General features: G+C 38.1%; 3 protein-coding genes across 3 annotated transcripts; 1 reads left to right on the top strand and 2 right to left on the bottom strand.

Annotated features, from left to right (window-relative positions):
* The first annotated feature begins 2,919 nt into the window (after window positions 1-2,919).
* On the top strand, window positions 2,920-6,246 carry LOC113716734 (uncharacterized). Its single transcript, XM_027241151.2, has 2 exons — window positions 2,920-3,731; window positions 5,687-6,246. Exons 1-2 carry the CDS (start codon window positions 3,326-3,328, stop codon window positions 5,701-5,703), a joined length of 423 nt encoding a protein of 140 aa, XP_027096952.1. The 5' UTR covers window positions 2,920-3,325; the 3' UTR covers window positions 5,704-6,246.
* Window positions 6,247-6,660: 414 nt separating this feature from the next.
* Window positions 6,661-7,556, bottom strand: LOC113716735 (uncharacterized). Its single transcript, XM_027241152.2, has one exon. The coding sequence runs from the start codon at window positions 7,227-7,229 to the stop codon at window positions 7,020-7,022; it is 210 nt and encodes a 69-aa protein (XP_027096953.1). The 5' UTR covers window positions 7,230-7,556; the 3' UTR covers window positions 6,661-7,019.
* A 4,212-nt stretch (window positions 7,557-11,768) lies between these two features.
* On the bottom strand, window positions 11,769-12,496 carry LOC113716736 (uncharacterized). The gene has a single exon (XM_027241153.2). The coding sequence runs from the start codon at window positions 12,226-12,228 to the stop codon at window positions 12,019-12,021; it is 210 nt and encodes a 69-aa protein (XP_027096954.1). The 5' UTR covers window positions 12,229-12,496; the 3' UTR covers window positions 11,769-12,018.
* Between the last annotated feature and the right edge of the window lie 832 nt (window positions 12,497-13,328).

Genomic DNA, 13,328 nt, shown 5'->3' with positions numbered 1-13,328 from the left:
GAATGATAAATAATCGGAGTATTTACCCACTCAATTTTTAAGGAGGTCTTTGTCACGACAAGAACAACTTAGAAAACATCCCGAGACATGCCCACTTCATTTCTTGACTTTTAAAACCGTGGAGCAGCATAAAAGGCTTGACTGTGCGTAAAATGCACAAACAGGACAGGAGTTCTGGAATATTATTATTATTTGAAATATTATTTAGAATAATTATAATTATATTTTTTGTAACATAACGCATGTGTGATAAAAAAAATAGTTGTAAAATTAAAAAAAATGATTAAATAACTTGTTTGTAATGCAGGAAAATAATTTTTTACAAATATAGTCCATTCAAGCACAAGGATTTGAAATAACATCGTATCCAAAACCGTCCATTCAGTTCCCCGTTGAAGATTCTACGGAGAGCGACTTAGCAACCAACTATATGATCATTTTGGCTGAAACTGCCAACCAACATGTTGTGTCGCGATCAAACACCAAAAAGTAAAGGGTTTCAAAAGTCTTTTTAATATTCGACTTGGTTTGTGGTTAACTTGGGATTAGCCGAAAAATAAGAAGCAATAGCTAAACTAAAACCGAAAATGAATTTAAGAAGGAACAAAATAAATATCATTGTATGCGCCTTAAAAAGGGAGAGAAAGCTGAAACCACCAGATCACTGCTGATACCTATGCTCATGTTGGTCGATTACGCATCTATTAATTTTTTACTCGAGCGTATAAAATTCATTTCCTTTCCTGCATCCGTCTTTGCTGTCTAAAAGATCACCAAACATTTGAACACAACTAAAACTCAGCCGTAATTGTCCAGCTCAGTACACATTTTACAGTCCAGTGCCCACAGAGGCTGCCGGTTCGGTGGCTTTCCATCTAAAGTGTTGGTAATTAGTACTTGGTGATAGCCAGCAATAATGGTTGCAGCAGAACCGTGGGCGTTAATCCATTATCTATGGACAGCAAACAAGTCTGGGTCGTAGCAGGTGATTAAGAAGGGGCCGAGGAAACAAAAGCCCCACCTCCATAATTCAGCCTTGCATACGTACGTGATAAAGACTTGGACATGAGACGATGATAAATGTGCGGATTATCGATGAGCTATTTGTTGCTGAGGCCTTTGCAAGAGTGTGCAATCATTTCCTTCAACCGAAAAAAAAAAAAAAAAGAGTATGCAATCAGGCAAGAAAATATCAGACCGTCCTTCTCAGGGCTTTGGTGATACTACTCTTGGTGTCAGTCGACGGGATAGTGACGGGAGTCCCTAGGCTACATAGAGCACGTCACACCCTATCCTATGTAAAGTTTTTCTTTTTTTTTTTCTTCGTAATGTTAATATATATATAACTTATACTGGTCTAATTTAGAATGCTGGTAGAATTTCGTCGAAAGAAGTCACCTAAAAATAATAGTCATAATTAAGTGATAAATATACGATGAAAGGTAAGAATTATATCCTTAATTTTTTACCTCCACCAAAATTTGAAAGTGTTAGTGGTGCCCAACAGCTTGTCCAAGAGGCTGTTGGCTTATCGTATGTGAAGACTTGCTCAACTCTTGTATGGTTACTTATGGCAGCAGCTGCAGCAGCGGTAAAAAATTTTTTTTTGGGGGGAAAAAATTAAAAAAGCTATTTGTTCCTCGTCTTCTTTTTGACCCTTATTCTGGAAAACACGAAGGTGATATAACTAATCAGTCAGCAAAAATTTTGATAAAAAGCCAACTCAGGGACACGTGGTTGTCAACTCCACTGCTAAACCATTCCATTCCAACCAACGCCCGCCGTGCCACGGTAGTCCACCGTCAACAATCCCCTGCACGCGCCTCCACCTCTGCACTCAAACAGTGTGTGGACTCGCCTTCGCAGTCTTGAGAAGATAAAGCCCCCACGTCATCGCTATTCGCTACCCCGAATCAGATTCTCCGCATCAATCAGAATAGATCGACAACTCCAATAATTGCGCGTGTACATTAAGCGCTCATAGAACGTGACGCGTCACCCTTACCTCGTTGCACCGACCCAACAGGATCCTTTTATCCTCTCCCATACTCAACTACACCCCTTCCTGATAAAGCACTCCTCTAGCTATTTTCTCCTACACGCTACATCGTTTTAATGCAATCGTTCTAAAAAGGGGTTCTTGTCATTTGCACCCTTCAAGCTTGACATATTTTACTTTGTACCTAAGACTTGACAATCTTGGTTAAGATGACGTGCATCCCAATTAGGGTTTAAACACCAAAAAGCTATTTCTAAGTGAATTTGAGCTCGGCTAATAATAGTATAACGTTAAGATATACGTAACAAGGATAAAACTAGTGGAATAAAGATTTATGGATAAATTATCATACAATTATTGACAACCATACTTTAGAACTTTTTTTTATCAAAACGTATCAATCCTCTCAATTTTAAAGATGTTTTATGTCATAATTTGAGCGATTAATCCTAACAACAGACATGACCATTCCATATTGTGTCCGTATTTGAATTAACTTTACATGATAAATTAGCTATCGCATTTCAATAATTTGACGTTTCTCAAATAGGAGATACTAGCTTGACATCCTACTTATACGATAACTCCCGACTCTCGACTCACTGACAATGAGGGCAAAATTCGGTCTGTAAACCTGTGTTAAACGTTATTTTGAACGCAGTCTTTCTTACCAAAAAAAAAAAAAGAGGGCAAATTGCGGTACAAATTTTTACGGGAGAAGAGACATCCAAATGAAACTCTGATGCAAATTTACAATAAAAGAACTTTAGGGTTGCAAAGTAGAATAAACACAAATGCATAAAATTTCCTCAATAATCCGTATGCAGATGTGTACTGGACTAGCAGCCCATTGCACAACTATACGTCATTGAAACAGCACACATTCCTTTTAAAAAAAAAAAAAAAACCCCCCCCCCCCCCCCCCCCTTTGTTGTCTTGAGTCTAACACGATAAAATTCCTTTGTGCCATTTGCAGTTGTTGTCCCTCTGAAAGCTCTTTTTTAAGTCTAACACGATATAAAATTCAGTACTAGTAATTACTACTAATTTAGCAGTAGTAGTATTTAACATTACGGAAGCACCATTCTCCGATAAGGTTTAAAACTTGGCAACGTTTAAAATCCATTAAACGGATAAACGTAACTAAAATCCCCCCTCAAAACTTTATCCATTCGCCTCGATTTCCACAAATTGAATTTTTGAGGCCTCTTTTCCATTTGATCGCTCCAGGAATCAAGCTTTTCCTTTTCTTATAGTTCCGGGTTGGAATTGGCATTTTGCGAATTTTTCAAAAATAGATTTGTAACAGGAAATTGAAGAAACACGATGGGGAGACAACAAGATCAGCAGTCGAAGGTGTTTTACGAGCTGTCAGCAATGATTATGAACATTTTACGATCTCCACCGACTCCGATTGAGTTTTCCGACGAGTCTGACAGTGTCCCGTCGGATGAATCTTCCTCGTCTGCAACTGGGTTGGCGGTGAGGAGAAGGCAGACGGGTATGCAACAGATTACACCGGCCGGGTTTGCTTCTTTGCTTTTGGGGATATCTCTGGCGCTGATGCTGTGTGGATCGGTGACTTTCTTTATTGGGTTCCTTTTGATGCCTTGGGTGATCGGATTGGTGATGGTCTTTTATGCAGTTGGGTTGGTTTCAAGCTTGTCTATGCTGGGACGGGCGATTCTTTGTCACAGCTCCTGCCCGCCATCTCCCAGAAAGGATTGTAATTGTAAGATTCTTCGTTTCACTTCACGTTTTTAGTTTTTAGTTTTTTTTTGGCTTAACTAGTTCTCCCTCCACCCAAATTAAATTGTTTGTCGCATACACCTTGATGGTGAGGTTAGTGGATTTGTTTTCAAAATTGTCCTCCAAATCTGAATTTAGTAGGCATGGAATGCATATTAAAGTGGGATAATATTAGAAAAGGAGAATAAAGTAACTTTTGACTCTAAACTTTAGTAAGGTGACCAACATTTTAAAACTTTGTAAAGAAAAACATGGCACTGTCCTATTTCAATTTCAATAGGACGGAGAGAGAGTATTATATTCTTTTTCTTTAGCGATAAACGTAAACGATTCTGGCTTTGTTTGGACTGGGCTTTATTTCTCAAAATTTATTTGCTTACATCATCATTACAATTTTCAATACACCTTTTTACCTTCCCAATTACCTTTTTATCTCACATACATCACATCACAAAAAGTGCTACAGTAAAAATATCTCTAATAATTCACAATCCAAACAGACCCTCTGCTTCTTAGCTAGGTAAATTGATGCGTGGTTCTGACTTACCGGTAGCCTGATCTTATGATTGTGCTAGCTATGGGGGGTGGAATTTTAATGACTCTGTAGATTGTGAAATGAAACTTGCTTAGCCAGATATGTCGGTCTTGTCTTTAACTTATCAAGAATGTCTTTTTCTGGTTGTAATTGGCTAATTAGCACTTTCTTAACAAAGTGTCCTTGTGACGTATTAGTTGCCAGATACAAGAGTTTGGGGCTGTTTAATTATGGGTGCGACGGCTTGTTTTTACCTGTTATGAATTTTGTTAGTCCATTCACAATCTCTGGAGTGGATTAAGGACTTCGCATTCGTTGTCCATCTTAATGGATGTGCTCTTCCTGCCAACTTCAAGATGCTTTGTGTATCTTTAGATTGTTGTATTGTATGGTGAGATGCAAATTACCACCACACTCATTGTGTGATGATTTCTCAAGCTCTCTCTCCTTTGCAATGGCACTTTCTGGTAAAACTTGCAAAAGCGTTTTTGGTTTACGACTGATGCAATGCGTGCCAACATTTTTGTGTGTACGCAGTTGCATGGATGGTGACTGCTTCCTGTACGGTTCTGGGCTCTGTGCTTGTGTGTGTGTGTGTGTGTGTTTACCGAACAATAGCAGTGAATTATTTGTGCTCCGGCGTTCGGTGTGTTTAACATGTATGATTACTCTAAATCTTGTGGCCTTTCAGTCTCATTTTCAGTCACACTTTGGCGAAGGCTTTACAAAGTGTAGTATTGTGCATGCAGTAGAACTGTCCTTTTGCGTCTCTCCCACGCGTCACTGATGTGATTACTAAAGAAATGTTTGAGATCCTTTATCGTCCTTTCATTCACCGGATAACTACTTCCTTTGACTGATTTGAAAATTTTTTTCCTGCGAGTGATTGACACTGTGGAAGTGGCCCTGGCATCATTTGTTCCACGTTTTAAGTTGTGTCGTGAATTTGAGGAGAACAGCAGTCTCAATTTTACTCGGGAGTCGGGACCCCATATGGTGGTGTAATTTCAAGTTGACTTCATTCTACCAACATTTCTTGGCCATTGCTAGTGGTGTTAAAGATATCTCGTCATGGAAATTCTCTAGTAGTCCAGTATCTGAGTTATATCGATTTGTTTTCTAGAACTTGAAAGATAGTAGCAAGTGTGTCATGAAAGCTGCTTCTTCTTTTTTTTTTTTTTTTTTAATTAATTAATTTATTTTATAAAGTAATAGGTAATAGTGGCTTATTCCATTGAGTAAAACCATATTTTACCTGGTACTCTGTGCCATAGCACATGCTTTCCTGATCTGATCTGGCTTTTGTTGTCCTCTGTTTTCTGGTAAATAAATGGTAAAATGGTCTGAAATCACTGCATCGAAGACTTGCTGAATAAAATTCCCCTGTTCTATCTCTGCTGCAGCCTGGAAGCTCTTGTGAAGCAGTTTAGATTAGTTGGGAGATGCTCGGCAAGATTGAGCGGCCTGATTTTTCTTATGGCTGGCTGCTGCTCTCTGTAGTATTAGCACATGGAAGGTTGGAGCTGGCTTTGATTTAAACTTTTAGGAACAGTGCCCAGTCTTTTGGGTACCCGTACCTCTCTCTCTTGGGTCTATTTTTTTTTTTTTTTTTATATGGCCTCTGCATTAAAGACCGGAAAGGGCGCGCTGTACAAGTAATCGAAGAAGCATATATAGGGGGAGCATTATTGTTACTACTCAAAACAAAGAAATAGGAGAAACCAATTTCTTTCTACAGTTTTAACACATCTCTGCACCACGTTATGTTACGATGGCTTTTTGTGCCTTTGAATGTATACTCTCTCCGTCGCGCATCCTTTCATTTGGAGACAGAGAGCAAGTAACAGGCACGAATTGTCAGCTGTTGAATGTGTACTAGTATTTCTTTCTTTTTGGGTACCAGAAGTAAAAGTCGGATCAATAACTAATTTACCAGGACAGGCATGTCCGGGTTTCAACGCCAGATGCAAGAAAACACCAGATGTCTGGAGGATTGATGACTTGTGTTGGCAGGATTTCAAAGCGCACCGGACTAGCTCAGGGCCTGATGCGCTGGATTCGTCCATGCATTTGTTGAATTTGGTGGAAGAATCGCATCCTAAAGTCTTCTTGAGGCAACGGTAACGAATACGAATTGTTTACGTTTTGGTGCTAGATTGCGGGGCTAATCCTCAAGCAATTAAGCAACTAGACTATCACTTTAGTGAAAGGGCTCAGATAACACCAAAAATTATTGATTGAAGATGGGTCGGGTCAAGGGAACGGCAAATCTCAAATCGCTCATCCATTTTCAGAAACGAGTTTCAAGACAGAAATTAATCAATGTGGTGGTGGTGGTGGTTAAAGAGATCGCAGAATGCGTGCACAAATTTGCAAGTACAAGTAAAGACGCAGCTGCTTTTTTTATGCTAGTAACGTAGCACGGCAGCAGTATATAGATTGCAAATACTACTGAAATGCGATCAGTTGATGCACTTGAAATGCCCAAAACAACACCGATTACTGAACGAAAGCAAATTAAAGCAGACCAACCGCACAGTGGCCCCCTCCCCCAATGAGAACACGATAAAATCCCGTGCAGCTTCAGGGGCTCAACCCAGTCAAACTACACCAGCAAACAAGAAGAAATTAAGAAATCAAGATATCTGTGGACAGACAGAGACAGCAATAGGAAAAAACGTTTATAGAAGAAGAAGAAGAAGCTAGCCCCGGGGGGGGGGGTTGGTGCGGTTTGGTCTAGCCGGTGTAGATATGAACCCCAATGGCAATGAGAAAAATGGTGATGAGGCCAAAGAAGATGATGGTGTGAACCAGTATCGACAGCCCACTTGTCTGCATGTTTCCGAACTCCACCACTCTTGATCTCCCCGGTAACTGAATCAACAGCCCTGGACTCAACAGCACGAACAGCACCACCGCTATTACCACCGGCCCCCAATCTGCCATCTTACTCTCACAACTTGCTACTGCTGCTGGATCTCGTCTCTCCTGAGTCCTGCCTTCCCTACCTCCCTCTTTCTTTTACTATCACTACGCACCAGTTTTGCTAAGCTAAGAAAGATTGATTACACCGTACCACTTATAGGCTTGAAAAAAAAAGGCAGCGGATTCTTGAAGGAGTGAGCGAAGAAAGGAATAACGAGAATGGGAGGAATAGGATACAGCTAAAATAGTTGTCATAAAGTTAGCAGTAGTAGTAGAAAAGCTGGTGGATTTGGGGCATACCAAAAAGTTACAAGTGAAACGGGCAACGGGGATGGGGTTACGGTCCTTGTGACCCAAAAGCATTTAGTAGTACGTGGCAGACGGGCAGTATCTTAAAGATTGGGCTGCCGTTCATCTTGCCGCTGCACCACGCCATTTTGTTTAATTAAAAATCATAAACATAGCTTTTCTGAATTTTTTTTAAGTGGCTTTCATAGCTTTGGGTGATGAGATACACTGCATTCGATTTGCTACGCGACGGTTAGTAGTGCGTGTTATTATTATTATTATTGGTTTTTTTTTTGCGTTTGTCTGGAATTTCGCGCGGAAGTAGTATAGCTAAGGGAAGCAACTGGGTTGATTTTTCGTCTTGAGCTGCATGCTTATAAAACTTAAAAGCACCGAGTACTACTAATACTAATAAGTTAATGGTCTTTTAAAAGCGAAGGCAAGTTTGCTTCAGTCGGGAAGCTTAGCTACCGGGGAGTTAATAAAAAACAAAAAAATTGCTGCCGAAAGTTTACTTGAAAGAGCAGCGCTGCCCCTGCATGGGGAAAGTAATAATGGATTTGTTTAATATTTGATTTGTATCATAAATACTTTTTAACTTATTTTTTATATTTTTAATTATCTTTTTATCTCACATACATCACATCATAAAAAGTGTTACATCAATTATTTCAAATAATACTCTATCCAAACAAATCCAATGATTCCAGACGGTATGTGGTTCTTCTTGCGAATTAAAAACAGAATTAGTAAAATCTTATGTAATTTTAAAATACCAATGCGCTTCAGTTCTTTCCAATTTTTCCATTGATATGCTTGAATCCACCCCTTCTCCTTACTACATAATAGGTATATGTATAGAATAAAATTTATCGTATTCGAAAAAAAAGTACCAACACTTTCTCGTAATAGAATGCAATTTTATTTCTATACCATTTTTTGTAAAGAACCAAAATACAGAAGAGGATGCTTGGGGTTTTATTATTTAAAATAATTAATGTAACATTTTTTAAGATATAGTGAATGCGAGATAAAAATTAATTAAAACTTATATGTACGATGCAAGTAAAATAAAAACGCTGATCTACTATATTTTGTATGCAATTTCTTGACGGGAAAGAGAGTGACTAGACGTAGATGATTCATGAAAAACGCATGGGGCCCTACACTAGAGAAGACTCGAACCACTCATTCACGATCCTTTTAGCAATAGCGGAACGTGTGAACAACTGAAGCTCTACTAAAACAAGTTCTCATCTTTTATTACCATTTAAAAGGTGAAAAAAGCTACCTTCGGGTTAGTAGACCTGAAAGCGAGTGACGTGATAAATATTACCAGTAGGCAGTAGCATGCTGCATTTGGGTGTTCTGCTGCATTTGGATAACACCCGACCCGAAACTTTGTACGTGTAGATCATTATTAGGGTTGATAATGCTTTGCCCCTCAAACTAAAGGGAGTACTCATACTTTGCCCTTGGCACGGCTAGGAGCGGCTCTCTCATGCTCTCTTGCAACGTGTTTCTCTTGCGGCTCCGTGGTGACTTCGAAGCTATTCCTGCTATCGTTTCCACGCAAATTTGGTATCAAACTCTGATACCACCTATTACGGGCTGCCTAATTCCCTATAAGCACTCACACCGTGTGACACTAGCAAACGTCTACGACTCTAGCTATGAATAGTTGGCTAATTCAGCTTTTGCTCCTATGCGCGGTAAATGTGCGGAAGCATAAAGAAAGAAACGAGTAGGGAAATGTTGGAGGCTAAGAGGAAAGCTTGTATTGCACTTGAAAGCGCTTACAAGAGTGTTTCCACCGTTGTTTACAAATGAGAGGGCTTGGCCTATTTATAGGCAAGCCAAGAATGCTATACAACATTCTAGAGAATTCTCCCTACACTTAGTCTCTAGAACTTTCTACAAATAGTTAGACTCTTATGTACAAACTCTAGACCTACATTAGAGCATTCCGGAATATTCTACAACTCTCTACACACCTCTAGTAACATCTAGTATAGCCTCCATGCTTCTGATAAGCCCGCATGGCTTGTCAAGCAGTTGGGAGAAGAGAGTTTGGGTCTACTAACAGTTCCAGTTTTCCTGTTAGGACATCTTTATATGAGTGCATGTTGGCTGCCTGTCGGGCACGGTCGGGCGAGGTTGTCATGCGGACTGTGCAATGACATTATTACCCTTTTATTCATGAACTTATCTGTAATTTTAGTATCATTTTCTTCCATTGCTAAAAGATTTGCATAATCTCAATCATATCAACTGCATAGAAATATCAAACTACAAAAAAGTTAAAGATGGTTAATATTTAGTTTATGTCTTTGATTTTTTTGTTGGATTAATGTTCACATTTATATGTGTTTTATTCAATTTATTAGATTTCAAGTCAAACAAAATGGATCAATAACACAATGCCTAAAATGAATACAATTGCCAAAATTTCAAAAAGGTTATACTACTAAACTAATTTTTTAAAGTATTTCTTATTATTTTAAGTTATTTAAACTTTTATACTAATATTATTGTCATTTTCATTTATCAAATTATTCCAATATTAAATTCTTAATCAAATTCGCTAAAAATGGTTGATATGCCTTAGTTTTAAAATTAAAGAAGAAAAGTGGAGATAAAATCAAATTTCATTTTTTTTAAAGAAGAAAAAGCAATAATACTAAACTATGAGTATATCAACAAAAATGAAAATGGTATTAAGTTAAAAGTTTGCGTAAACTGAAATGATAAAAATTACTTTTTTTTAAAACAAAAAGCAAGTTTAATATTACCTCTTTTTGAATAAGATATATGGTAATTATCCTTATTTTGGCATTATATTATTTATCCTTTTTGTTTGACTTAAAGTATAATAAATTGAAAGAAACATATACAAAAAGTGAATGTTAACCCAAAAGGAAAAATTTTAAGGACATAAAATAAATGTAAACTATTTTTTTTCAGAGATTGTTGTATTATTGATAATATAGGGAAGATGTACATTTTTTAATAATGAAAGGAAATAATAATATTAAGTTATAGATAATTTCATAAATAAAAGGACAATAATATCATTTCACTCACTTTTGTTGGTATTTCTAGCTTTGACTAATGTTCATGGGGTAAAAATGTACATGTTTTAAGGTTGAAGGGCACAAAGTGTGAATACCCACTAAGTTCAGGGGAACAAAGTACTGTTATTAACCCTAATTAGTATTATTATCATCTCTTTTAAATGAGTGGTCTGGATAGAAAGGAAGACTTCCTTCTCGCAACTGTACTGTAATCACCATTGCAGCTAGCATTTCATCTTAGGCTGGTGGAAAAAAAAAAAGAAAAAAAGGAAAAAACAAGCCATGATTTGACCTCACAACCACCTTCATGAGACGAGCCTAGAATTATTCGGAGTTGGTACAGAGATTTCTTTTTAAGCAGTAACTCCATAATTTATTGGCATACAATAATATATGACTGGAATGAATTTGTTGACTATTGTCTACGGCGGCAAATTGTTGGCCGAATAAAAGCTTGCAAGTCATTGAATGCCTTTGCAGTGGATGTAATTACATCAATCCCTTTCAGAGTTTTATAATACCACTACTAGTTGCATGGACCTTCCTCCTCTCGTTGTTTGAGATCACTCCTCCAAAGAACAAGGCGTTTCGGATTTTGTTTCTTTCTTCTGTTCTTTTACTTGCACCCTTTTAATTCTGAGATAAGCTAATTCCACACTCTAGCATCGTAAATTGACATCCTAATGCACTAAGGCATTGTACCATTAATATTTGATGATAACTCGTACAAAGTGCGGATTTAGTTCCCTTATTATTTTTGGTTTTGCATTTCCGATTGTGGATTCCGTCTTTGTATTCTTTATTTATTATTGTTATTACTACTACCATTTAATTGGATTTTCCTGCCTGCTGCCTTTGCCATCTATCAGCCCAGTGCAACGCAGTTGGGAACCTGCCAATTGTGTCCACTGTAAAGTTGTTGTAGACAATTTCTCTCTCTCTCTCTCTCACACACACACACACACACATGTATATATCTATTATATCTATGAAGAAGCTAGAATTTTGATTGGTAACCAATGAGTTCAACGTCACAATCGATCCACTCTATAAGCGAAATCCACTCCACCAATTCACCACCAATACGCTGTGTAATTTCACCTAATCTTCGTAATTGATGAAGCAATCGCCTAGAGGCTAGAGCACGACCGTTCGTGCAAATAGCAATGAACAGTGTAACTCAATTGAAGCAGTTGAATGAATGGATAAGGTGCAACTCTCGACTTAGACATATTGCAGTAGATTCCGGCCGGGAAAACCGAAAAGTCCCAGCCCAAGTATTTAAAACAGCAGATACAAGTACTACTACTATAACATTACTATTGACATTTCTGGTTTACGTTTGCGCCACCGTGGAGGCGCAAATTTTTTTTTTTTTGGTTAAATTGAAAAAAAAAAAGAGGAAGAAAAGAAAAGAAATTCGTGCCTTCACAGTCGTCTCTGAGACTCTACCCCAGGTACAAATGGAGCTTGATGGCCAGTAAGAAGACAGAAATGAGAGCAAAGTAGAGGAGGGAATGCACCATTATGGCAGCGCCACTGGTCTGCAGATTGCCGAATTCCACGCACCTGTGGTGGCCGGGAATTTGAAATAGCAGCCCCGGTGATAACAGAACGAACAGTACCACTGCCACGAATATTGGACCCCAGTCTGACATCTCTTGCTCACTTTGCCAGGCAGGAGGGAGATGGACGTACTAGGAAACTTGCGAGTTCGTGAAGGAAGGATCGAGTGGCCGCTGAAAATGGAGAAGTGAAATAGTTATATTAGATCAGATGATGAGTTGCAGTCAGTGGTGCCGCAATTTAGGCAGTGTTAAAGAGCTCAGAAGGGGAGGGAGGACGGCGCACTTTGGAGTTTGGATGGAACGGGGGAAAAAAAAAAAAAAGAAAATAGAGCAAACAAACAAAGCAAAGCTGCAATAAGGCTGGATGGGAGAGGAAACTAAAGTAAAGGGAGTGGCTCAAGTTAGTTGGATGCTCTCCAGCCGTCCCATTTTCCATCGCTTACACTTCTTTCATGCACGTGGCGGTGGGGCGCCCACTTCAATTCCATAGTTAATTTGATTTAATTTTATTATTGTTACTCCCTCCCTTTTTTTATAACTGACGTTTAAGAAATTTGCTCTAGTATACTTTTATCTATCGTTTTATTATCCCCATACAGTATTAATTATTTTTTCACAATTTTATCATTTTATTTCTCTTTTCCAATACAGGGTTCTTAATTACTACTCCATTTAATTTGTATTGTTTTTGGCCTAGTAAAACAACACCATTTAGTACTCTAGTGAGAGAAAATATGAGTGAATTAGACAATTAATAAGGGTACAAAAGGAAAATAGTGTACAGATTTAAGTAATAAAAAATTTTTTTTAATTGGTGTGCAAAATCTTAAACGTCGATTATAAAAAAAGGGAGAGCTGGTGCAGCTTTGATGTAGTGGTCAATGTATGAATTGACACATTTTAATTTACACCTACTATTATACTACAAATTTACATTAAAAAAAAAAAAAGCTGTAAGAATTGCGTCAACTCAACTGATTTAAATTCCACTTCTTTAAAATGGAAATGGGAAAAACATCCAACTCCACGCCTGAAAGAAATCTATTTTATGTGGCCGTGTAGAGTATTCACAACTTGCAGTTAAACCGGGGGTTAGTATGATGAGTGGATGGAAAGATTGGCTTTTGCAAAGTGATAATTACACACCCTACGTGTAACGTGTTGTGTTAACTCCACCCATGCCTTTGATG

The sequence above is a fragment of the Coffea arabica genome, chromosome 11c (assembly GCF_036785885.1).
Source record: "Coffea arabica cultivar ET-39 chromosome 11c, Coffea Arabica ET-39 HiFi, whole genome shotgun sequence".
NCBI classification, from domain to species: domain Eukaryota; kingdom Viridiplantae; phylum Streptophyta; class Magnoliopsida; order Gentianales; family Rubiaceae; genus Coffea; species Coffea arabica.
This window is presented reverse-complemented; position numbering and strand designations above follow the sequence as displayed.

Coding starts and splice junctions, on each gene's coding strand:
- LOC113716734 (XM_027241151.2), top strand. CDS start 3,326: ATGGGGAGACAACAAGATCAGCAGTCGAAGGTGTTTTACGAGCTGTCA.
- LOC113716735 (XM_027241152.2), bottom strand. CDS start 7,229: ATGGCAGATTGGGGGCCGGTGGTAATAGCGGTGGTGCTGTTCGTGCTG.
- LOC113716736 (XM_027241153.2), bottom strand. CDS start 12,228: ATGTCAGACTGGGGTCCAATATTCGTGGCAGTGGTACTGTTCGTTCTG.